This window comes from Silene latifolia, chromosome 9 (assembly GCF_048544455.1).
Source record: "Silene latifolia isolate original U9 population chromosome 9, ASM4854445v1, whole genome shotgun sequence".
NCBI classification, from domain to species: domain Eukaryota; kingdom Viridiplantae; phylum Streptophyta; class Magnoliopsida; order Caryophyllales; family Caryophyllaceae; genus Silene; species Silene latifolia.
Genome location: NC_133534.1, coordinates 379,426 through 402,682, shown reverse-complemented (window position 1 = coordinate 402,682; position 23,257 = coordinate 379,426). Strand labels below are relative to the sequence as shown.

At 36.4% G+C, this 23,257-nt stretch overlaps 5 protein-coding genes across 8 annotated transcripts; all 5 read left to right on the top strand.

Annotated features, from left to right (window-relative positions):
* The first annotated feature begins 654 nt into the window (after positions 1-654).
* LOC141598561 (putative LRR receptor-like serine/threonine-protein kinase At1g67720) lies at positions 655-11,473 on the top strand. Of its 3 annotated transcripts, none has more exons than XM_074418237.1 (15): positions 655-830; positions 1,752-2,292; positions 2,421-2,932; positions 3,040-3,172; positions 3,284-3,355; positions 3,525-3,593; positions 3,683-3,754; positions 3,838-3,906; positions 4,021-4,193; positions 4,280-4,533; positions 4,643-4,769; positions 5,145-5,210; positions 5,293-5,479; positions 5,598-5,727; positions 5,934-6,586. In XM_074418237.1, exons 1-15 carry the CDS (start codon positions 761-763, stop codon positions 6,258-6,260), a joined length of 2,802 nt encoding a protein of 933 aa, XP_074274338.1. In that variant the 5' UTR covers positions 655-760; the 3' UTR covers positions 6,261-6,586. The 3 variants fall into 3 exon arrangements, with proteins under 3 accessions (XP_074274338.1, XP_074274339.1, XP_074274340.1); XM_074418238.1 differs by lacking the exon at positions 5,934-6,586 and adding an exon at positions 10,843-11,473 and having other exon boundaries at positions 665-830; XM_074418239.1 differs by lacking the exon at positions 655-830 and adding an exon at positions 1,102-1,395.
* LOC141598562 (putative nucleoredoxin 1-1) lies at positions 8,362-10,752 on the top strand. 2 transcript variants are annotated; one of them, XM_074418240.1, is made up of 2 exons: positions 8,362-8,515; positions 8,626-10,752. In XM_074418240.1, the coding sequence occupies exon 2, from the start codon at positions 8,642-8,644 to the stop codon at positions 10,640-10,642; it is 2,001 nt and encodes a 666-aa protein (XP_074274341.1). In that variant the 5' UTR covers positions 8,362-8,515; positions 8,626-8,641; the 3' UTR covers positions 10,643-10,752. The 2 variants fall into 2 exon arrangements, with proteins under 2 accessions (XP_074274341.1, XP_074274343.1); XM_074418242.1 differs by having other exon boundaries at positions 8,409-8,510.
* A 1,480-nt stretch (positions 11,474-12,953) lies between the features above and the next one.
* On the top strand, positions 12,954-15,220 carry LOC141598563 (uncharacterized). Its single transcript, XM_074418243.1, has 2 exons — positions 12,954-13,136; positions 13,953-15,220. Exon 2 carries the CDS (start codon positions 14,067-14,069, stop codon positions 14,853-14,855), a length of 789 nt encoding a protein of 262 aa, XP_074274344.1. The 5' UTR covers positions 12,954-13,136; positions 13,953-14,066; the 3' UTR covers positions 14,856-15,220.
* Positions 15,221-16,168: 948 nt separating this feature from the next.
* On the top strand, positions 16,169-18,912 carry LOC141598564 (E3 ubiquitin-protein ligase AIRP2-like). Its single transcript, XM_074418244.1, has 5 exons — positions 16,169-16,527; positions 16,722-16,884; positions 17,325-17,394; positions 17,609-17,837; positions 18,372-18,912. Exons 1-5 carry the CDS (start codon positions 16,433-16,435, stop codon positions 18,586-18,588), a joined length of 774 nt encoding a protein of 257 aa, XP_074274345.1. The 5' UTR covers positions 16,169-16,432; the 3' UTR covers positions 18,589-18,912.
* Positions 18,913-20,469: 1,557 nt separating this feature from the next.
* Positions 20,470-23,179, top strand: LOC141598559 (E3 ubiquitin-protein ligase AIRP2-like). Its single transcript, XM_074418236.1, has 5 exons — positions 20,470-20,676; positions 21,856-22,018; positions 22,106-22,172; positions 22,463-22,697; positions 22,798-23,179. Exons 1-5 carry the CDS (start codon positions 20,594-20,596, stop codon positions 23,003-23,005), a joined length of 756 nt encoding a protein of 251 aa, XP_074274337.1. The 5' UTR covers positions 20,470-20,593; the 3' UTR covers positions 23,006-23,179.
* Positions 23,180-23,257: the final 78 nt, after the last annotated feature.

Genomic DNA, 23,257 nt, shown 5'->3' with positions numbered 1-23,257 from the left:
TTAACTCAATTTAGTTAAGCTCCACACATTTCCGCCAAAAAGAGTCGGACCCTAGTGAAAGGAATAAGGAGTACAATTCACTTCCACATTGTTCTTTCAAAACCTCATGGTCCATCTTAGGCTTTAAAGCAACATGATATACTATTCTTTATTAAAGCAAAGAAAAAAAAAAAGTGAACCTAAAAAAACCAAACAAATTTGTGATTAACTTTATCCCAAGAAAAAGCAGATTCCAATACTAAACATGCATAATTATTATTTAATTAATTAGTTTAATTAAATAAAGCCGTGATTAAGGAAAAGATTAGACAACCGTGAATAAACATTGCTCACTGCCCGCAAGGGTGAAGTCTAGTGGTTAAAACTTGGATGAAATTCCCAGGAGACCAAGGTTCAAGCCTCCCAAAGAAAGAAAATCTTGTGAAAGATTCTTGCCTAAGTCACGCCTAATAGGCGAACACACCCGGGTGTTTTACCCAGTATACGTGGTTTTGCGCTTATCACGTACACCCGCGAGTTTACCCAATAAAGATAGCAACTGCGGATTTCATCGTTACCAAAAAAAAAAAAAAAAAAAAAAAAAAAAAAATCATTGCTCACTATCCTCAGTCTATTTAAAACACTAAAAAAAGTGTTAAAGTGAGATAATAATTTAAAAGAAAAAGCTGAAAAATAAAACAGAAAAAACCAAAGTGTAAACAAACAAAATGTTTGTTATTCAAATACCGAAACAAGCATAAAACTTCAAAGAGTTGTTTTAATGGGTTCATCTTTTAATGTCTTGGTTTTGCTTCTCTTCTATGCTTCATTTGCTTTGTCTCAACTCACTGGTATGTAAAACATGTAGTCTAATATTGTACTCTTTTCGTCTCAATCATTTATTTACGTTTAATATTTTTTGTGAGGGGTATGAGCCTATGAGGGTATCTTAAAAGGTAATCAAATGATTAAGACGAAGTGTTCTTGTTTTTACCTTATTACATTCCTGGTTTCTTTTTATCTCGCTCTTTTATTTACCTTTTATATTCAGAGTATTTTAAAAGGTAAACAAATGATTGGGGAATGATTGATACTTGTTTTGTCATATGTTTGATATTTGAGTACCAAGGAAGTTCTAGGCTAGTGGTACTGGTAAGAATGTAAGATTGAGGTATAACCTACAATAGGTCTTAGGTTCGAATCCCCTCATCCCCGATATTGTACTGCCCTTGCACTCTTGTTTAGTTTTGTGGGTAGTGGTGCTGGTGGTGTTGTTTTGAGATTTTTTTTGGTATTGACCAGGAGTATCCCTACTGACAGTTGGGGCAATCTCCTTCGGGGTACTGAAGGCAATTGAATGGATTGACCCCTCCCAAGTTTGATTGTCCTTACCTCATAATTTACGGAGTTATTGAGGTAACTGGGGTAATGTTGTTGTTAAGAGGGACTCGCTTTTCAAGTTTTTATGCATTTTGATTTATAATATTCGGTATATTGCTAAAATTGCTTGTACTTGTTGGATAATTGATTGATTGGCGAATATTTTGAGTATGAAGTCGAGTGTTCAAGCCCCAATCCCATCTTAATTCGCGAGTTTGAACTGTGAAATAGAGTTTCAATTGCAAGAGTAGCATGATTTTTGAGTAAAAAGAGTGGAAGGATTGTGATGAGGTAGACGGGTTTTGAACACTGATTATCCGTTGGTTGGTCTACAATTTTGTAATCTGAAGATTCAAGTTAGCTGATCCTAAAAATTCGCGGTATTTATGCAGAGTTTATCAGCATCGACTGTGGAGGATCAAGTAATTACACAGACAAAAGAACAGGACTAGAATGGATTTCAGACACAGAAATGATGAGCCACGGAAAATCAGTAAATGTAGTACAAAACCCGAATGGAGATTGGGAACCTTACCAAAAAAGAAGGGATTTTCCGACAGATGACAGGAAATACTGTTACACATTATACACCCAAGAAAGGAGGAGATATCTTGTAAGGGCTACTTTTTTGTATGGTACACCAGGAAATGTCGGTGCATATCCGAGTTTTCAGCTGTATCTGGATGCAACTAAGTGGGCTACTGTGACTGTATTTGATGGGTCAAGAACTTATGTTGAAGAGATGATTATTAGGGCACCGTCTAATTCTGTTGATGTTTGTCTTTGTTGTGCTGCTACCGGGTCTCCTTTCATCTCGACGTTGGAGCTCCGGCCATTGAATCTCTCTATGTACGCTACCGATTATGAGGATGATTTCTACTTGAAGGTTTCTGCTAGAGTCAATTTCGGTGCTCCATCCAAAGACTCCGTTAGGTATGGATCGATCTATGTTGCGACTCTTCATTTTTTGTCTTGTGCATGTATCTGAAACTTGACACCTCGGTCAAAAATATGGACAACTTCAAATTGCTTGACACTTGACAGTAGCTTTTCTTGTTAAGGTACCCAGATGACCCATATGATCGAATATGGGAATCGGATCAAGTTAAAAGGCCGAATTTTTTAGTAGGGGTAGCTCCTGGTACGGAAAGGATTAACACAACCAAGGACATAGAAGTGAACACACGAGAGTATCCACCGGTTAAAGTGATGCAAACAGCAGTAGTTGGCACTGAAGGGAACTTGAGCTACAGGCTAACCCTAGATGATTTTCCTGCCAATGCTCGGGCATTTGCGTATTTTGCTGAGATTGAAAGTTTGAAATCAAACGAGACTCGAAAATTCAGGATGTTACAACCTTATGTACCTGATTACAGCAATGCAGTTGTGAATATAGCAGAGAATGCTAACGGAACTTACAAGCTCTATGAACCTAGCTACATGAATATTACCCTTGATTTTGTTCTGTCGTTTTCGTTTGTTCAGACCGAGGACTCTACAAAGGGTCCGATCCTCAATGCGATAGAGATCAGCAAATATCTGCAGATTGGCTCTAAGACTGATGCTCAAGATGGTAGGTTTTCTGTCCAAATCACAAATTCTCAGTTGAGACTTGAGTCCGCTGTAATATTTTCATGAGACTGACATGCTGATAATGTTGATATTATTATCTGTCGGTAGTGATTGCCCTGAATGCCATCCGTGCCATGTTGCCTGTCAGCCTTGCAACACAAAATGCAGGAGATCCTTGCATTCCAGTGCACTGGGACTGGGTAATCTGCAGCGTAACTTCACCACCACGAATTACTGGAATGTAAGTCACAGCAATTCGCATACCAGTTGCAAGGCGTGATCATTAATCATTATAGCAATTCTTTTTTCATGAAGCATTATATGCTTTTAACATTCTCGTGGTTTTATGCAGACGTTTATCAAGAAAGAATCTGACGGGGGCTTTACCATCTGAGATTCAGAATATGGATGCACTGACGGAATTGTAAGTCTATATTCTATAATGTCATTCTGCCTTAATTAAAAGTGCCGGACATGAGTTGGTTGTCCATCTGTTGAATTTGTCTAAACAAAGATCATGTTTATTGGCTTAAAATAAAGTGTCCAAGTGAATGCCTAACTCGGGTTTTTACATTCATAATCAAATTGTGCAGGTGGTTAGATGGTAATTCCCTCAGTGGACCCATCCCGGATATCAGTAACCTAATCAACCTGAAGATTGTGTAAGTTACAGTTATAGCGGTACATGGCACAATCACAAGTCATTAGCAAATTAATGTTGTTGTCTTAGATTATTTATCATATATTACAGGCATATAGAGAACAACAAACTGAATGGATCTTTACCTACTTACCTTGGAAATTTACCGAGTTTGAGCGAGCTGTAAGTCTGCGCTAAATTTAGATGCAAGTTTTAACTGTATAAAAGGAAGCGATTTCTGCTCACTTTTTTTTTTACCTTGACAGGTACATACAGAACAACTGTTTTAGTGGCAGGATACCGTCGGCTTTGCTAAACAAGAAATTAGTGTTCAAGTGAGTGTTCTTCTAACAAATACTGATAACGTCAGAGTACCCTTTAAGTCCGTCTCATATATGCTTTTCTGTGACAAATCTCACCTGTAATGAAATTTACGTCCTCTTTTATAGCTTTGAAGGCAATTCTAAGCTAACGGTGGGGACACAATTGAGTAGAAGATCAAAGCTTATTATTGGAATTTCAGTAGGGGTACTTGGATTGCTTATAGCTCTTATCGTTGCAATTCTGCTACTACTGCGGAAAAACAAAAGAAATGCGTCTAGGCGGAGAAATGATAATAAAGGTTTAATATGTTTATCATTCATTTCCAAGGTATATACTGTGAAAAGGAATATATTTCAGATTTTAAAGCTGTTTAATGTGAATTAGGTGGCTCCTTGCGTACGAGTACTCGGGCTTCAGTAGGGCACACTCTAGCAAAGGGTGGACACATTAAGGAAGATGGTGTAGCTTGCTACATTAAGCTCTCTGAAATAGAAGCGGCCACTGATAAGTACTCGATGAACATTGGAAAAGGAAGCTTTGGAATCGTCTATTATGGAAAGATGAAGGATGGCAAAGAGGTTGCAGTTAAAATCATAGCTGATCCAACTAGCCAAGGAACTAAGCAATTCTTAACCGAGGTAATATAATACTATTTCTGCTTTTTTAGGCTCGACTCAAAGATTTCAATCTTGTGTTTGAGGAGCTATACACTTGAATCAACCTTATTAAGCGATCAACTTATTTCAGGTTTCATTGTTGTCGAGAATTCATCACAGAAATTTGGTCCCTCTAATTGGATATTGTGAAGAAGCAAGCCACAGGATTCTGGTTTATGAATACATGCACAATGGAACACTTCGGGATCACATCCACGGTCTGGTTTTCCGACCTAATTCAATGTTTTTTTTTTTTTCTCGTAAAGTATATATGCCTGAATCTTTCCACTTGGACCCGTATTTTGCTTTTGACACTTTATAATTATGGTTCCTTGTTACATTCCATGTTAGACAAACCCGAATCCTTTTTTTTGGGGTGTTAGGGGTGCCACAGGGATATTTTGGAATAAGGTTTTGTCGTTGTTCTACATGACGTAGGTGTTACGGTTAGAGCCAGAAACACATTAGAGACTAATATGATCCGGAATCATTTATGGAATAAGGCTTTGTCGTTGTTCTGCATGACGCATGTGTTACAGTTAGAGACGGAAAGACATTCTAGTCTAATATGGAGTATATGTCATATCCAACAGATCCTGTCAAACAAAAGCAGCTAGACTGGCCAACTCGTCTCAGAATAGCAGAAGATGCTGCTAAAGGTATTACATGTATTCTAGCTCTCTCTACATGATACGGTATTGAAAACATGCTATCGTATGCTCACAAAATGGGTTTGTACAGGCCTCGAGTACTTGCACACGGGTTGCAATCCTAGCATTATCCATAGAGATGTAAAAACTAGCAATATCCTTCTAGATATAAATATGAGGGCCAAAGTAGCAGATTTCGGACTTTCAAGGCAGGCAGAAGATGATCTCACCCATATATCAAGCGTAGCTAAAGGAACTTTAGGCTACGTAGACCCAGAGTAAGTATGATGAACATTTTGCAAAAACTTGGTGCTGGTCCTACCGAAAAATGAGCTTCCCAAGACTTGAGAAGTTCACGGTGTGTGAGCCTAACTGATTTTATACATTCTTGTGTAGGTATTATGCATATCAGCAGCTCACTGAAAAAAGTGACGTGTATAGTTTCGGTATTGTTCTCTTGGAACTCATTTCGGGAAGAAAACCCGTCACAGAAGATTATGGGATTGATTGGAATATTGTTCACTGGGTATGTTTGCTTCTGATCCTGAAATTAGGAGTAATTTATTTTCAGTCGCTCGTACTTTTGCATCCGCACCCTTGTGTTTCTGAATATCTCATAATGAAAAATGCATCGAGATTTGTTTATTGACTGCTAATTCACAAGGGAAGATCATCTGCAAACAGTTTCCGAAGATATATGTCTGGCTTGACCAAAAAAATGCTCTGATGTAGGCACGGTCATTAATACGTAAAGGAGACGTTGGAAGCATGATAGATCCTCTGCTATCAGACAGCATGAAACTGGAATCAGTATGGAGAGTAGCAGAAGTTGCCATACAATGTGTAGAGCAACACGGAATATCGAGACCAAGAATGCAGGAAATTATATTGGCTATACAAGATGCTATCAAGTTAGAGAAAGGATTTGAAAACAACCAAAGCATGTCTTCAGGAGGAAGTATTAAAGCACATTCTTCAAGAAAAACATTGCTCACTAGCTTCCTTGAAATACAAAGTCCAGATTTATCGAATGGTGGCATTACTCCTTCTGCTCGATAAATTCTATGTTTCTCTGACTAGGCTACAAGGGTTGGACACGGCAATTTTTTGGTCTGAAGTCAAGTGTCGTGTTGTGTCCGACATGCGACCAAAGTGAGTAAGTGACTTGTCGAAGTTATATCGAACAAATTGTTCATATTGTCTCATAACTATGTACTATAAGATTAAAGTAGGATGTTTTGTTCAAATTATTTTGTCTCTGGGGTATAAACTGTACAAGGCCTAATTATCATCATGCACAAACTTAAGTTTTGGTCTGATAATTGGATTTTTTCACACCCACTTACAAGCAGTATGGTTGATAATGATAGTAACCGTGATCTTAATCTTTTGGTTAAAGATTTCATAACCTCAGACAAGCAATGAGATGTTTGTAAATTATCCAGTTTAGTGAATAACGATATTGTTAATCAGATTACTAACATTCCAGTGCCACATAATGATATTCCAGATACCCTCATTTGGGGGTTGTCCGTAGATGGAAATTTCTCTACCAAAACAGCAACTTGGTTAGCGCAAGGTTTGTTCGATCAAGCTCTTGACAAATGTGAATTTCAGTGGATTTGAAAATTGAATATTCCTTCTAAATTGAAATTTTTTCTTTGGAAAACCTGTGTTGACGGCCTTCCAACGAAAAGTAGACTTATCAAGAGTCATATTGATGTCCCACCTCATTGTGTTCTGTGCAACAATCCTATTGAAAACAAAGATCATTTCTTTTACGAATGTCCCTTGATTGGGTCTATCATCCAAGACCTGAACATTACTAGTTTCAACGAGTTTTTGTCAAATTATGATACTATTACAAGTCAAAGTTTTCTAACGAAACTTAATTATCTCAAGGATTTAATTCCAAAAGATGATTTCATTAATTTTATTTGGTGGAATGCATGGTTTTATAGAAATGATATTATATTTAATAATGTTAATTTAAGTATCAGCAAACTTATTACTTTATGTAATAATAGCACTAAGACCTGGAATGTGACTAGATTTAAGGATCTCAACAATCCCGAGATAGAAGGGTCAGCTAGAAACAACAAGGAAGAAATTTGGTGGGAAAAACCTAAAAACGGTTTTCTAAAGCTAAATTTTGACGGATCAAGAATAGAAGGTAATAAAGCTGCTTTAGGATATTCTATAAGAGATCACAATGGTAAAGTCGTTTTGTTGGGAGCAAAAAAGTGCGGATCCAATAGTATCCTTATTGCTGAAGCTCTCGCTTTAAAAGAAGGTATTTTAGCAGCTAAATACTTAGAAATCTCAAAGTTAATTGTGGAGGGTGATAATTTATGTGTTATTAACTCAATTCGAGTTACTTGGCAAATTCTTTGGGAAATTTCTAGTATTATTAAAGATGTAGAATTAGACCTTCATTCTTTCGATGAAGTGATAATTAAACATTGCTTTCGTGAAGCCAACAAGGTTGCTGACTTCATGGCTACTATTGAACATTCATGTCCAACTCTTTCGAGGTGGTTTGATAGCCGGTGGCTTCAACTTGTCTCCCTCATTCGAAAGGATGAGATAGGTTGGTCCTACCCTAGAGGATCAACCTAGTTTTCTTACCTAATAAAAAAAAATGGGATATTCTACGGTGTACCCCTGAGTTTTTCGGTTTTCTAAGTTGTACCCCTCCCTTTTTTTAATTCTACATTGTACCCCTAAACTTCTTACTAAATTCTCCATCATAACCTTGTTTAAGTCTCCATTAACTTTATAACTATCAAACGACCGTACTTTGACCTTTATTCTGATCATTCTATACGAGAAACATCACAAATCACTTTTAATAAGCACCAACTACTATTAAAAACGACATGATAATGGAGATTTTTTGAACTTTTAGTTAGTTTCGTATACAATTTCTTGGGCTAATGAGTAATTCGGCGAACTAATAAGTTAATAAATAGGTTATCGAATAATTGGAATGATAAATAGACGATTTAATAGGTCATTTAAGAAAATAAGTTAACAAAGACAATAAATAAGCTTATGGTATAGATTAATGTATAGAATTTAGGGTTACACCATAGAATATAAAAAAAAGTAGGGTACACGTGGAAAACCGAAAAACACAAGGGTACACCATAAAATATCCCCAAAAAAAAAGAAAAATAAAAGAAAGAAAGAGAGAGAGAGAGAGAACGCGCGAGCGCGGCGTTGTTGTTAAACGGAGGGTATCAACTATCAAGCCGATCTGGATAAAAGTCGGGAGGAATTAGGGCAGGGCAGGGCAGGGCAGGGCAGGTCAGGTAAAGATTTCATTCTCATCCTCAATTCTCAATTTCTTTTTTTAATTTTTAATTTTTAATTTAATCCAGTTAATTCTTTTTTTAATGTTTAATTTTTTAATTTAATCCAGTTAATTTTGGTTCAAGATGTATTTCCCGTCTTCTACTGATATCATCAGTAAAAATCAAAGAATTTCACCCAAAGAAGAAGAAGAAGAAGAAACTGCCTACGTGTCAGAGGAGGATCACATTAGAATAACTTATGGTGATAATATTCGCCTTAGAAAAATTTATGGTGAGTCTTACCTTAGAAAAATTTATGGTTATAACGAGCTGGTTGATTCGGGCAAAGGCAAAGGAAATATTATTATTAAGTCAGGAGGCTCGAAGCGTAACGAACCTAAAAGAAAAACAATCAAGATTGTCAAAGGAGAGAAATTAAAGTGCGGGATTCGACGGTTTTTGTCGAATAATGGTAAGACGTCTCACTTGGTACGATTTGAGGAAGGTGTTCTCCAAGACGAACCTGTTGAATTTGATTCCCTCTCAGGAAAATACCTCCTTATCTGTTGTTTCCACATACCTATGCTTTGTGGCAGCAGCATTGCTCAACAATGCCGTTCCTTAATAGACGCATACAACGAGTTATCTGAACTTGGTTATCCTTTTGAGATGGTTGTGGTAGCTATTTTGAGAACTGATATTGTTTATGATCTAAAGGCTGCTTTCGATCATTTTTATTCTGCCTTCTCTTGCCTTGCTATACCCTTTTCTGATTTTGAGACTCGTGATTATATACACTCGTGTATGCGTGGCGGCACTCACTTGGACTTAGAATCGGCCATTTTGGTCGATCCCCAGGGTATCGTTTTGGAGGGTGGAGAAGCCCCTGACCATTTTTTGTATTTTGGTTCCGAGTGGGCTCCCTCTTTTCTCCCCACCACTTTAGACGCGATTAGAATACAAGATAACGTATTGAGGTGTAGGTTGGATCCTATGAACTCGCCTCGGACATTCCTCTACAAGCTGAATCCTATGTACGCAAAGAAGTATGGCATTGACGATGTTGTTGACGAGGTTTGTCAAGAGCCTCTATCCCTTCACGGGGATATTCTGCTTTGCGATCCCCTTTTCACTCTCCACAGATTTGATGCTGCTTCTGAAACTGATGATGAACTCTCTTCTACGGTCCTAGATCTGTCCCGTAAGTATGTAGGATTGTACCTGTTCATTAATGGGGATATCATGAAAGACATTAAGGCGGCCCACGACCATTGCTTAGCAAACAACCAACAGCTTGAGATTATGCTCGTACCCATGCCTTTTTGGGATGAACCAGAAACACACATTAAACAACTCCATGAGGCCCTCAGGTCTTTAAATATCAAATCCTGGTTTCTATACTCCTGCCCTAACGGGGTTTGTCGCAAGCTGTGGCGTATATTTGGCCGGGGATTTCCCTGGCCCGGGGAAAAGTTTATCATTATACCACCTGATTGCAAATCTGGTGAGCTGTGTGGAAGAGAAGTCCTAATCAATTTGGGAGTCGACCAATATCCCTTCACTCGAACCGCTATCCTACAACAAAGGTTGGAATATGTCAGATCACTCATCCCGATTTTTTCAACATTATTCAACAACTGTCCGATGATTCAGAATGGTCAGGAGTTCAACTCGGAGCAGCTCAAAGGCAAGAACGTGCTCCTTTACCTTACGTGGAGCCAATGTGACGGTTACAAACGGGTGAAGAAGCATTACCCCAAAATCAAGGCCATGGGTTGGGAAGTTGTGTTTGTTCTCCTAGACTACGAGCACCGCCGTTGGAATAAAGAATGGGTGGATGAGCCTATGGGTGATCCTATCAGTTGTCACAAGTGTCCATGTTTCAACTTGAAACAGATGCCATGGCCTTGTTATATGCTTCCCACTGCTGAAGCTAAAGCGTCTATCAAGAAACAACTGTTTTTCCCTGAAGACGAGAAAGCTGTTTACCTCTTTGCTGTAGGGAAAGATGGCAAGATAGTTTCGAGAGATGTTGAACACCGACTACACACTGATGGGGTTACCGAATCTCTATTTGATGATGTTTTGGAATGCGACTTAGCTCTTGTGTTGGCTACCATACCTTTATACAACGATTTCTATTAATGTTATTTGTGTCTGCTTTTGGTTTCTAGATTTGTTTTATTGACATTATCATCAAGCTATGTTTTGTTTTTAAGTTATGGATTATTCTAGCATTCGTTTTTGACGTGTGTTATAAACTTGTTTGTTTGTGGAAATTGCATCGGATTATTTTCCGGGACTGTCAAGTACAGGGCTTGGTCAGTCATTATTTTCTGATGTAGGCACGGTCATTGATACGTAAAGGAGACGTTGGAAGCATGATAGATCCACTGCTATCAGACAGCATGAAACTGGAATCAGTATGGAGAGTAGCAGAAGTTGCCATACAATGTGTAGAGCAACATGGAATATCGAGACCAAGAATGCAGGAAATCATATTAGCTATACAAGATGCTATCAAGTTAGAGAAAGGATTTGAAAACAACCAAAGCATGTCTTCAGGAAGTATTAAAGCACATTCTTCAAGAAAAACATTGCTCACTAGCTTCCTTGAAATACAAAGTCCAGATTTATCCAACGGTGGCATTACACCTTCTGCTCGATAAACTTTATGTTTCACTGACTCGACTACAAGGGTTGGACACGACAATTTTTTGGTCTGAAGTGAAGTGTCGTGTTTTTGACATGCAACCAGAGTGAGTAAGTGACTTGTCGTAGTAATATCGAACAAATTGTTCATATTGTCTCATAACTATGTACTATAAGATTAAAGTAGGATGTTTTGTACAAATTATTTTGTCTCTGGGGTATAACCACAGCCTAATTATAACAGTTGGGGGATTATATAGCCATATAAATTCTACTCCTCTGTTTTTCTACTGGTATGATACTATGATATACTCGTTTTTCGAGTACTCCCGCGGTTCCATTTTATTCGATATTTCATGTTATAGAAATTGGTAGTTCGAGGATAAGATTACTGATAGAGTCTCAACCAAAACCTTAAGCTGATGGTTGAGACCCCCAATCGATGATCTTATCCTCTAACATTGGTCCTCTTTTCAAAATCTGTAATTTTCTTTGTTGGAAAAGAGATGCTTTTGATCTAGACCCAAATGATAAGAGTACCGTCTTACCGTGGGAGGTATCTAGAGTTTGCAAGGCTGACCCGACCAGAATCCGAGAATATTGCAACCCGAAACCGACCCGACCCGACCCGACCTGATGACAATATGTAACCCGACATGACTCGATGATCAGTGGCCCGATCCGGCCCGTAACCCGGCATGACCCGATGATCAGTGACCCTAACCCGACCCGATACATTATTTGACCCGAAATTACCCGATCTGATAATGACCCGACCCGATCCAATACATCATTTAACCCAAAATGACCCCCGATAATGACCTGAACCCGACCCGATCCGAAAGGATTGCCTGACTCGATATGACTCGAACCCGATATGACCCGACCCGATTGTCATCTCTAGAGATATCAGAAGTAATGGCTGGTGTTTGTGTAACTAGTAAAACCACTGTTTCACACTATAAGACGGTTTCACACAATTATACGGATTACAATGTACTCCATATGCAAATTCTCAGCATGCAAGAATTTCCGTGTACCTAATACAAATTCCCGTTTCACACAATCGTACAATTTCACATTATAAGACGGTTTTAAACAATAATACGGATTTCAATGCTTTATACGGTTTAATTATACGTGTTTCCGTTAGGGGTGAGCAAAAATATACGATACGGTTTTATAATACGGATACGATATGGTATATAGTTTGAGTTATACGGATTTCCGTATATACGATACGAAAATCCGTATATACGATACGGTTTTCATAAAACCGTACCGTATCCGGGTCGGGCGAAAGCGAAACCGTATATACGGTTTCTGACACGGTTTGAAGTTTTTGTATAAAAAAAATTAAATAAATGCAAAGTTCTTGTTTCAACTCCACTCTTTTAATGTTTTTTACAATTTTTTTACTAACTTATCTCAATAAACAAAAATCAGCCCTTTATAAAAGGTGGTCATGTTAGAGGTAATTATTAGCTCTTGAATAATTACAATGTTTAATTGGACATTTGTCACCAAACCGTATCCGTATATACGGACTCCGTATACACGGTTGTCCGGGTACCCGAAAACCATATATACGGTTAAACCGTATCGGATCCGTATAGTGATTTTTGCGATTTTTAAAACCGTATTCCCGATACGGTTTTCAAAACCATACCGGGTACACGGTTTTGCTCACCCCTAGTTTCCGTATATCAGATACAGTTTTTTTAAAAACCCTATTGGGTCCGGGTCAGGAAAAATCAAAACCGGGTACACGTTTAATCAATCTCATATTCAACCCGGCTCACATAATCACACATTCACATTCTCTCCCTCCCTCAGTCCCTCCTTCACCCTCTCACCTAAAACCCTAAAAATTCGACCACCAAGCACCAATCAACAGCCACCGGACGCACCACCGCACCAAACACCAGTCGCCGGCCACTAGACTCACCTGTCACCACGCCGTACGAATTCATCCTCTCTTACCAAGGTTTAGATCTATCATTCTTTCTTTAATTAAAGATTATTTGCTTCTTTTTCAATTAAAGATTGTTTGTTATTGTAGATTCATCATTCTTTTCATATACGATACGGTTTTAATATACGAATACGAACTTCTTGTGTCGTAATTTTATCGAGATATTAATCGTCTCAGACGATATGAATTTGTTTTCATTTTGATTTCAATTCGTTAATTTTTGTGCATAAAGATTAGGTTCTTTGTTTTAATTAAAGATTATTTAAGTTTTTGATTTGTACTGTCTTGATTAATCGTTAGTTTGATTTGTGTTCGTTAATCGTTAATTTGACTCTTGTTCATTAATGGTTAATTGTTAATTTGAATTGTTTTCGTAATTTGACTTGTCTTCATTAATCGTTAATTTGATTTGTTCTGTATTCATCAATCGTTAATCGTTAACTTGAATTGTGTTCGTAATTTGACTTGTCTTCATTAATCGTTAATTTGATTTGTTCTGTATTCATCAATCGTTAATCGTTAACTTGAATTATGTTCGTAATTTGACTTGTCTTCATTAATCGTTAATTTGATTTGTTCTGTATTCATCAATCGTTAATCGTTTTGAATTATGTTCGTAATTTGACTTGTCTTCATTAATCGTTAATTTGATTTGTTCTGTAATCATCAATGTTAATCGTTAATTTGAATTATGTTCGTTAATTTGGCTGGTTTTCATTAATCGTTAATTTGATTTGTACTGTGTTCATTAATCGTTAGTCCCATAATTATTATGTAAAATCGTTCTATAGACATATCAAATTTTGATATTGATATTGATTTTGATAGGCCTTTAAACACCACCAATTGGAAATGCTTTCCAACTGATTTGCCCTATAAAAAAAGACCTCGTCGACCTTGTCTTTGTGTCTGTTCTTGAGTGTGAAAAGGCGAGGGACGAAGATGAGCAGCAGTAAGGAGTCTAAAGACAGATTTGAGAAGACATTCTCAAGGAAGAAGAAGGATAAAACCGCCACCACCTCCACCGCCTCAGAGAAGAAAACCAAAACCACCGGTGAAAAACTACTCGTAACAACCGAACATAAATCTAAGGAAAAACACAAATCCGATAATAATCATACAAATATCACCATATTGGGTCTTAAATATCAACAAAAAAAACCACCCTCAGAAAAGAAGAAGAAGAAGACTGTCTCTGATGGTTCCCTAAAACCAAAGCAACCTAAGCCGAAACCCGAAAAAGCTGAGAATAAGAGGAAGGGAGAAGATGAGAAGACTGTCTCTGATGGTTCCCTAAAACCTAAGCCGAAACCCGAAAAAGCTGAGAAAAAGAGAAAGGGAGAAGATGAGATTGTGAATGTGAATGTGAATGTGGTTAAAATGAGGAAGAAAGAGAAGACTGACAAGGATGAAGACGAGGGTTTGGAGTGTGCATTTCCTACAGCTAGGATTACTCGGATTATTAAGAGTGACGGCTTGGACTGTAAGATTACCGGTGAGGCTGTTTTCCTCATCAACAAAGCTGCTGAGAAGCTCATCGACTTATTATCTGAAGATGCTTATGGCTGTGCTGTTGAAGATCGTAAAAGCTTTGTTGCCTACAAGCACCTCTCCTCAGTTGTCAGCAAAGTAAAGCAGTATGACTTCCTTTCAGATTTCATTCCGGAGAAAGTTACAGCGGAGAAGGCATTAGCTGAACGAAATCCTGCTGAGACACTACCAGGAAAGTAACAGCGGGCGGAGAAGGCATTAGCTGAAGGAAATCCTGCCGAGTCACTACTAGACTAGCATTTTGACACGCACCCAGATGGTCCGGACTTCTATCGTCTAATTGATACTACTCAGATTCCAGGTTAGCATTAGCGCAGCGTAGGTAATTTTCATTGCAAGATTAAGAAGGCCTTTTTCTTTAAGGAATTAGGATGAATGTTGGTTTGTGTTGTTGATGTAGTGGCCTTGGTTCTTTTCAAAAACCGCTTGCGTAGTAGCTTTAACTCGAGATTTATAAGAAATGTAAGCGAAATATTTGTTTCTTGTAAAACCGTTTTATGTTAACAGGGTACAATAGTGATGTGTACTCAAATATGTCTACATCTCGAGGAGAACACTCCCTCATTTAAAACATTTGTATGTGTGAACGAGTTTTCAAGCAACTCATATACCGAGTTAGTAGCGACTAAGCAAGCATTTATGAATTTCGAAAATATGAAACTGGATTTGTCTCAAATGTATGGCGGTTTTAAGCGAGACTTATTAGAGAAAATCAAGAGTGATAGCTAATAAGATTTGAGTTTGAAAAGTAAGGGCTAAGGTAGGAAGGTTAAAGGTTCATTCCCACAACACAAGCAGTGGCGGAGTTAGTCCGTCACAAGCTTCACAAGGGAGACTTACTGAGAAAGAAATTTTTCTGAACCTGCTACTAAACACAAGCCCAATCAATGTATTTATTCATGTATTAGGTCTTATATTTTTCATGGGAGTTAGAAAGAAATTTTTCTAAATTCGCTACTGAACACAAATCCTATCAATAATGAATAGAGATGCTACCAAATACTCATATTAATTTGTAAGTAGTTGTAGGTTAACCAAAAAAGAAGGGTCACCAACCAACAACTACTTTACTAAATACTAGTGCCAAGAATAGAACCTCCCCTAATAGGAACAACTTCCTCTAAACATTAAAAGGTAACATTAATTAATTAAGGTCACTTTAATCAGAATTCAAAAAGGCACATTCTCCAACTTATAAAAAACAGATTTCTTTATTTTATTTTCTTTAATAATTAGTAAAAAAAATTCCGATCATAAGACGTCTAATTCAAATACTCCGTCATTGTACGCATACAACAAACCTAGTTTATGGTATTACCTTGTATATAAATCAAAATATGTAGTCCTTGTAAGTTGTCACTATTTGACAATTTTATTTAATATTGCATAACAGAACTCATTACTATAAAAAGGTCTTTAAAACAAACAAATAAGTCAAATAAAAGGACGGTTTCTTACTGTATGATGTCTGATTCAAATAAGTCATTGTACGCAACTACGCATACAACGAACCTATTTTACTGTATTACTTAGTATATAAAACAAAATATATCACAAGTTCAAATCATTTCACCTCTTTATATTATCGGTTTTCCTAACAAAATATAGTCCTTGTAGTTCTTTTGACAATGCTATTATATTCATAAAACTATAGGTTAAAACATCCCAAAAAGTATTAATAGTGCATAACAGAAATCATTCCTATAAAAAGGCCTTTAAAACAAAATAATCTCTTTTGGAAAAACAACACACAAATAATGGAGATGGTACACTACCAACTTCTCCTAGGAAGCTCTTCTTACCAGGATTCACTCAAGCTGTTAGAAGCTGATATTCAACATGCCAATGCCCTGTATGTCTAATACTCTCGCCGTTCATTTCATTTTCATACAGTCTTTTTTCAATATACGTGAGAAGTATTTTAATCAAACGTATGAAATTATTGTATATGTCTAATACTCTTGAGTCTCGCCGTTCATTTCATTTTCATACGGTTTGTTGAATATACGTGAAAAGTATTTTAATCAAACGTATGAAAAATTTCAGGGCAGTTGCAATTCCTAAACAAAAAGGAGGAGGTTGCTTAGAAATGAAGTTGGTATATAATCAATTTGCTCCATTGTTGTTCTTATTACTTCAATGGTTTGATGGGTCTTGTTCTTGCTTCTTCCCACTTTACTACAATCTCTTCCACATTCTTATATATGAGGTCAGTTGATATTATTCTCGACGTAATTTTCATTATGGGTCATTTGGAAACCGGTGGTTCTTTGTATAAAGAGTAAGGAGTAAGGTTTGTAGCAGTCAGTCGATGTAGTTCTCGACGTTGTTATCTATTAGGTTGGTAAAAAGTAAAACAGGAAGGTAGGTATTTCTTGAAAGTTAGGTTAATTGTTCTGTAACAGTGAATTTTCATTCAGAGTTTTCAAGGATGAGTAATACATAACTTAGACTACATAGCGGAATAAAGTAAAATGGCTCACCAAATCGGTTGATGTAAATGTTAATGCACTTTTCATTCTGAGTCATCTGAAACCTGTCTCGTATGCTTCTAAATTATAACACTGAATAAAAGCCGTGTATATCTAACCCACTTATCTCGCTATAGCCTATAGGTAAGAACCTTTCTAAATCATCGATGTTTTTTAGGTATATCCAGATGATGAGAGACTGAACATGTCTTCAGAAGGGAGCAAGGCAACAATTAGAGATTTTTATGGTAAGCATGTATTTATCAGTTAATGTATTATACAACTGGTTGAATATACATCTTATTTAATGCAGTTGAGCTTTGTTCGAAAGTTATCGAGCTCTACTAACAAAATTATCGAGTTATGATACAAAGTTATTGAGCTTAACATGACAGAAAAGACTAATGTATATTTCTTCATTGACTTAATTAACTTGGTTGCTTAAAAACCCGAAATTGGCAGGCATTATACTTCCTTCACTAAAAAGACTTCACAAGGACTTAGTGGAACAAGAAGCTACACATATTTCGACACTGAAGGTCGACACAAAGAACTTGTACGGGAATGGAAGGCGCCAAATTGCTCCAGGCCGAGAAAGAGAGGACGAATGTGGAATTTGTTTGGTGCCTACTACTAAGATGGTCCTGCCTGGTTGCTGTCATGAAATGTGCATCAACTGTTATCGTAACTGGTAAATTTATGCTTTCTTTTCGCTTTCTAATTGTTTGGTGAATCTCGTATAAGACAGTCTTATTGTTAGACCAACCCAAATCGATATTTATTACCTATACAATAACCTTCTTTATTCTATCGTTTAAATGATCACTTAAGAGTAGACCCGGCAAAACTTATGGTTACTTGTCCCACTCGATATCCAAATTCCAAATTTAACTCCTCGAATATAACTAAAACACAACTTGACCCGATATGACCTGAAAACGACCCAAATCAACCAAAAACTACCTGAAATGACAAATAACTCTCTTATTCCCTAACCATCAGTGAAAAGCATGCTAATGTTCAAAAAGGGAATTGAGATGGTGCTGTCAAGTCACAAGTGGTTCCGAGTCTCATTACCATCCTCTCACATACATGTAGGGTCCATTAAAATGACGAACCCTACATAAGGGTGGACATGTAAAACAGTGAGAGGGTGGTATAGAGACTCGGTATCAACTGGTGACGTCCTAGCATTGTCCGTTTTATTAATCTGTAAAAATTGCAGGAGTACAAGATCAGAATCATGCCCATTTTGCAGAAAAGGATTAAGAAGAGTAAAATCAGAAGATTTATGGGTTCTGACAAATGAATCTGAAGTCATAGATGCAGAGACAGTTTCAAAAGAAGAAGTTTCCAGATTCTACCATTACATTCAAAGTCTTCCTAACATTAAGGACACTCAAGAAGCCTCTTTTTGGGTCTACTATGACTACTTAATATGAAATCCATGTTATTAGTATGTGAACAACGACGACATCAGAACCTTTTTTCCAAAATGATTTGGGTCGACTGACATGAATCATCATCTGAAACCGTCTAGGGTATATCCAATATGGCTCCAACAGTTGTAATATGTCAACTGTTATAATAAATGTTTTTACCATTAAATGACTCAAGAATAGTCTTCAAAGAAGACTTTTTTAGGGATTTCTTGCCTTTGTTTTAATGGTTCAGAAACTGTACTTAGAAGTTAGAACAGTACAGATCTATGAGAATAGGTGCATTCTGTTGACTGTAATAATTTTCTGAATTATGCTGAATTGGTCACATTGTTATTTGTGTGACAAAGTTCCTAGGGTAAGTTTTGGCCTATAACATATTTAATGAGAGCATTTTTACTAGGGTTGACAACATGTCTAAGTTGAACTCGAATCTCATTCCAAAATCTACCTGTATCCGGTCAAAAAAATAAGACCCAAATCAAATCTACCAGAATTAGATTTTTGATGATCAAAGCATTTCTACTAAGGTTGATGACATGTCTAAGGTTCTAATCTGAACTCGAAACTCGTCTGGATGCATTTTAATTTCAAGACAAAACGATAAGGTTAGTATCGGATCTAAAAAATAAGTCCAAAATCAAATGTACTATTATCGGGCATCCAAATAAGACCTATAACAATCTACCTAAAATATAAAAATATAAACCTCAAATCGAACTACCAAATTTGGATTTAAGAATAAGACCCGAATCAAATCTATCTGTATCGGGTCGATATCTACCACTTTAGGGTGATCTTGGCCACTTGGGTACAACTTATACCTAGTTTTCACTATTTTCATCCATCAAGTACTCCATGGTTTGGTTCATTTCAGTATAAGTTTGATAGATGCTCATAACAAATAAATCAAACTTCTTGACAATGATAGGATTTGATAGGACAATTAATTTCATAAATTTCCAAAATTCCACTAATTAAATTAACTAAGCATATGTGATTAACTAACCAAAAGTATATTAGCTATTTTGATAATAGTACAAGACACAAGTTGGTGATTAGACTAACTTTTAGTTCAATTTTTGGTAGGTTACTTCCTCCGGCTAGTCTTGCTATAGATGGATATATCTGTCTATAGCTAAAGACGGGTCAAATAGTTTGAAAGTGGTGATATTTTTGGCCCCCACCACCCCACTTGTTGCTTGTCCTATTAGAAATGTGGTATTGTATTTGGTTCGTCTTTAGTTAAAGACGGATATGCGCCATCTATAACGAATATGATTAACAATGTTTTGCATCGAAATCTATTAGCATAAGCTTTTAGGTTGAAACTCTTTTTTTATTGCCTAACTAATTAACTGTGAAAAATTTTCGACTTACTTACTTAAAATTGCAAATCCTCGTTGTATTTAATACTATTGCACGAGATCACGACTGTTGATAACTCATTATCTCCATTTTTTTTTGGCCACTTTGTATATTTGAAATAAAATTAGAAATTTTGTAATATTTAAATATTTTAATTTATAAACTGAATCAAGTTTAATACAGGATAATAAATACCACGTAAAAACTTACATAATATAATCAGATAAAGGTAAAGTTTATCTGATATTACAAAATACCGAATTACCATAAATAACACGACGATTCGAACCCATTTTCAATCTTTATTCAAAGAAAAGAATTAAGACAAAGTTAGAAAGAAATGATAAGAAGCCATCCTTTTCTTTCCTTGGAGATAAAAAGAAAGTTTGATTACTAAGCAAGTGGCTTTAATTTAATTAAATCCTTTTAATCTTATCTTTAATCAACAACAACAACTCCACAAAACATCACCATTTCCTACTTAAATAAATTTGCTTTTTTTCCTCAACAAAAACCCATTATTATTAACATTCTATCTCAAAAAAAAATCTCTCTCTCTCTAAAAAATCCCATTAATTTAATTTAAATTAATTGTAATAAAGAATATAATATAATATTATAATAATAAAAAAAGGAACATATGTGGCAAAAACAAGCCAGTAAATCTTGTTACAGAGAATCTATTAAAACTCTTGAAGCTGATATACAACATGCCAACAATTTGTAAGTTTGCTGTTCTTCAATTTTTATTTTTTTTATTTCTTTTATGTTTTTGGGTTTTTAAGTTTATGTTTAGATAGATTATTTATGTATAAATGTTGAATTTTTATGCTTATATTATAATTTTGGTTAATTTGTATACACCAATATATTTTGTTGGTAAAGTTTGGTTCTTGTGTGAAATTTTGCTGAATTTTAGCTTGATATACTTTTCCGTCCTTTGTTTATCTTTGACTAAAATAATCGATAATATGAAAAGGTAAATAAATGATTGCGATGGAGGAGTATAAGTTTAGCTCAATTTTAGCTAGCTTTATTTACTTTCTTCATCATTTGTTTAACTTTGGTTAGAATACTCGTGACAAAAGACGTAAATAAATGATTGAAACGGAGGGAGTATAATTTATCAGCATGGAATTGTTATCTGTTCATGGCTCTTAAAAGCATCAAGTTTTGATCTTTTGTTAATGTCAAAAGAAAAAGTTTTAATCTTTTGATGTTAGAATGCTCAAAAAGTTGTTCATCTAAAGTCTAAACTGTAGCATTTCTTCTGTAATTATTGTCTAAGACCGTTGTATGGGACAGGAAATCCGCTCTCAATTAGAAGACTGTAAGACGGTTTTATTTTATAATTTGTGTTCTTTTTGGATTATTGATAGGCTGAAAATTAATAAGGTTGAATATTCGATGCTTTCTTTGGCTTTTGGACAAATATGACTTTGTAACACGCAAATGATTAATTATAATTATATTATATTTATAATTCTTAAAGAATTTGCAGAGTTTAGAGTTTGAACTACAGAATTAATCAAATCCTTGAATATAAATTATTATGTGTATGTATGACTTAGTTTTGGTCTTAATTGTTTAATATGTATGACTTGGCTTAACCGAAAAATTCAATTGGTTCCGGGTTTTTAATCTTGTTTATGAATGAATGAATCATGAAGAAATGGTGAATGTTTGGATTAATTTCCGTTTTGAATGAAGCCAAAAACTCGCTATTCTTTGGGTTTAAAATACAATGGAATAAACCAAAATGGCTCGCTAAATATTCTACTCTTGGAGTTGGTTTGTTTACCTTATCCTAGGCGAGAGTATCTAAGGCACTAAATTATCCGTTTGTATTTGGTAATTTGTCATCTGTTCTGTTAATGAAAAAAACTGAACTGAATTTCTCAGGGCGGCTTCACTTCCAAAAGACTACTGTGGAGACAGTGTTCAGATGAGACTGTCATACAGTCCGTTAGCGCCTTTCCTTCTATATTTGATAGAATGGATGGATTGTAGCTGCACCGATGCTCTCCCTAGTTTTTTGGGTCTGCATCAGATTTTACTATATAAGGTCCGTCATTGAAAAAATTCCCTGTTTTTGCATAATCGTCTTTTGTTCTGTGGTTGGTATCTTATCGAGAATTGAATGCTTTGATAGGCGTACGTTGATGGAATGCCAACTATGTCGTCCCAAGAAAAGAAGGCGACTTTAAGGGAATTCTATGGTACTGTTACTTGATACTCCTTTTTTTTTTTTTTTTTTTTTTTTTTGCATGACGAGGGAACCCGCAGCCGCTACCTTCGGTGCGCACTGGGTAAACCCTCGGGTGTACGTGATACCAGGTAAGCCACCCGAGGGTGACAGACTCGAAGTCTATTAGAGTATTAGGCATGGACTCGGGCCAAAGATGCTCCACAAGATTTTGCTCTTGGGGAGGCTTGAACCTGAGTCTTCTGGGAATTACTGTAATCAGCGACATTGTTAATGAAGTACGCAAAAATTCTTTGCTTTCAGCTGTGATATACCCGTCGCTGAGGCAACTAGAAGGTAATTTAATTGACCTCGAAGAAAGTAAGAAACAAACCAGGATATCAGATAGTCTAAGCCGGAAGAGAATGGAGGAGAAAAGAAAGTTGTTTGATAAGGAAACGGAGAGGGATGAAGAGTGTGGGATTTGTATGGAACTCGGCACCAAGATGGTCTTGCCTACCTGTGGACATTCTATGTGCATCCGCTGCTTTCACGACTGGTATGTTCACCATCCGCCCTATGAAACTTGTATGAGACGGTTATTTGATATGCAGCCTAAGTGATCTCTGTGGATTATGTTCAATGTTGCTATTTGATAGGAACTCAAGATCGCGGTCCTGCCCATTTTGCCGAGGAAGCCTAAAGCGGGTTAGCTCAAAAGACTTATGGGTTTTAACTAATATTTACGAGGTAGTTGATTCAGTCACCATAGCCAGAGAGAACTTAACCCGTTTTTACTTGTACATTGATAGCCTTCCACCCGTTGCACCAGATACCAATATCTACGTGTACGACTACATGATATAATCCGCACCAGAAAAAAAAAAAAAAAAAAAAAAAATTGTAACTTAATGTAGGAGACAAGCACAGGTATGCTTGACCTGAAACCCTGCCTTTTAGAATCAGGGAAAGGAAATGTCAAGCTACAGCATTGTGTAACTGTTTCAATAATTTCGGAATAAATTGTTGTGGTGTACTGTATGATACTCTTTTGGGTGCTGATGATGAATATTCCGTCACTTCAAGTCATTTCCTTACGTTTGTTCATAATTCCTCTCA

Excerpts from the sequence above, each read along its gene's own strand:
- LOC141598562 (XM_074418240.1), top strand. The coding sequence starts at position 8,642 with ATGTATTTCCCGTCTTCTACTGATATCATCAGTAAAAATCAAAGAATT.
- LOC141598564 (XM_074418244.1), top strand. The coding sequence starts at position 16,433 with ATGGAGATGGTACACTACCAACTTCTCCTAGGAAGCTCTTCTTACCAG. Across the intron at positions 16,885-17,324 it reads TCCACATTCTTATATATGAG|GTATATCCAGATGATGAGAG; the intron begins GTCAGTTGATAT and ends GATGTTTTTTAG. Across the intron at positions 17,395-17,608 it reads AACAATTAGAGATTTTTATG|GCATTATACTTCCTTCACTA; the intron begins GTAAGCATGTAT and ends CGAAATTGGCAG.
- LOC141598561 (XM_074418237.1), top strand. The coding sequence starts at position 761 with ATGGGTTCATCTTTTAATGTCTTGGTTTTGCTTCTCTTCTATGCTTCA. Across the intron at positions 831-1,751 it reads TGCTTTGTCTCAACTCACTG|AGTTTATCAGCATCGACTGT; the intron begins GTATGTAAAACA and ends GTATTTATGCAG. Across the intron at positions 3,594-3,682 it reads CTAATCAACCTGAAGATTGT|GCATATAGAGAACAACAAAC; the intron begins GTAAGTTACAGT and ends CATATATTACAG.
- LOC141598559 (XM_074418236.1), top strand. The coding sequence starts at position 20,594 with ATGTGGCAAAAACAAGCCAGTAAATCTTGTTACAGAGAATCTATTAAA. Across the intron at positions 22,019-22,105 it reads ATCAGATTTTACTATATAAG|GCGTACGTTGATGGAATGCC; the intron begins GTCCGTCATTGA and ends ATGCTTTGATAG. Across the intron at positions 22,698-22,797 it reads ATCCGCTGCTTTCACGACTG|GAACTCAAGATCGCGGTCCT; the intron begins GTATGTTCACCA and ends GCTATTTGATAG.
- LOC141598563 (XM_074418243.1), top strand. The coding sequence starts at position 14,067 with ATGAGCAGCAGTAAGGAGTCTAAAGACAGATTTGAGAAGACATTCTCA.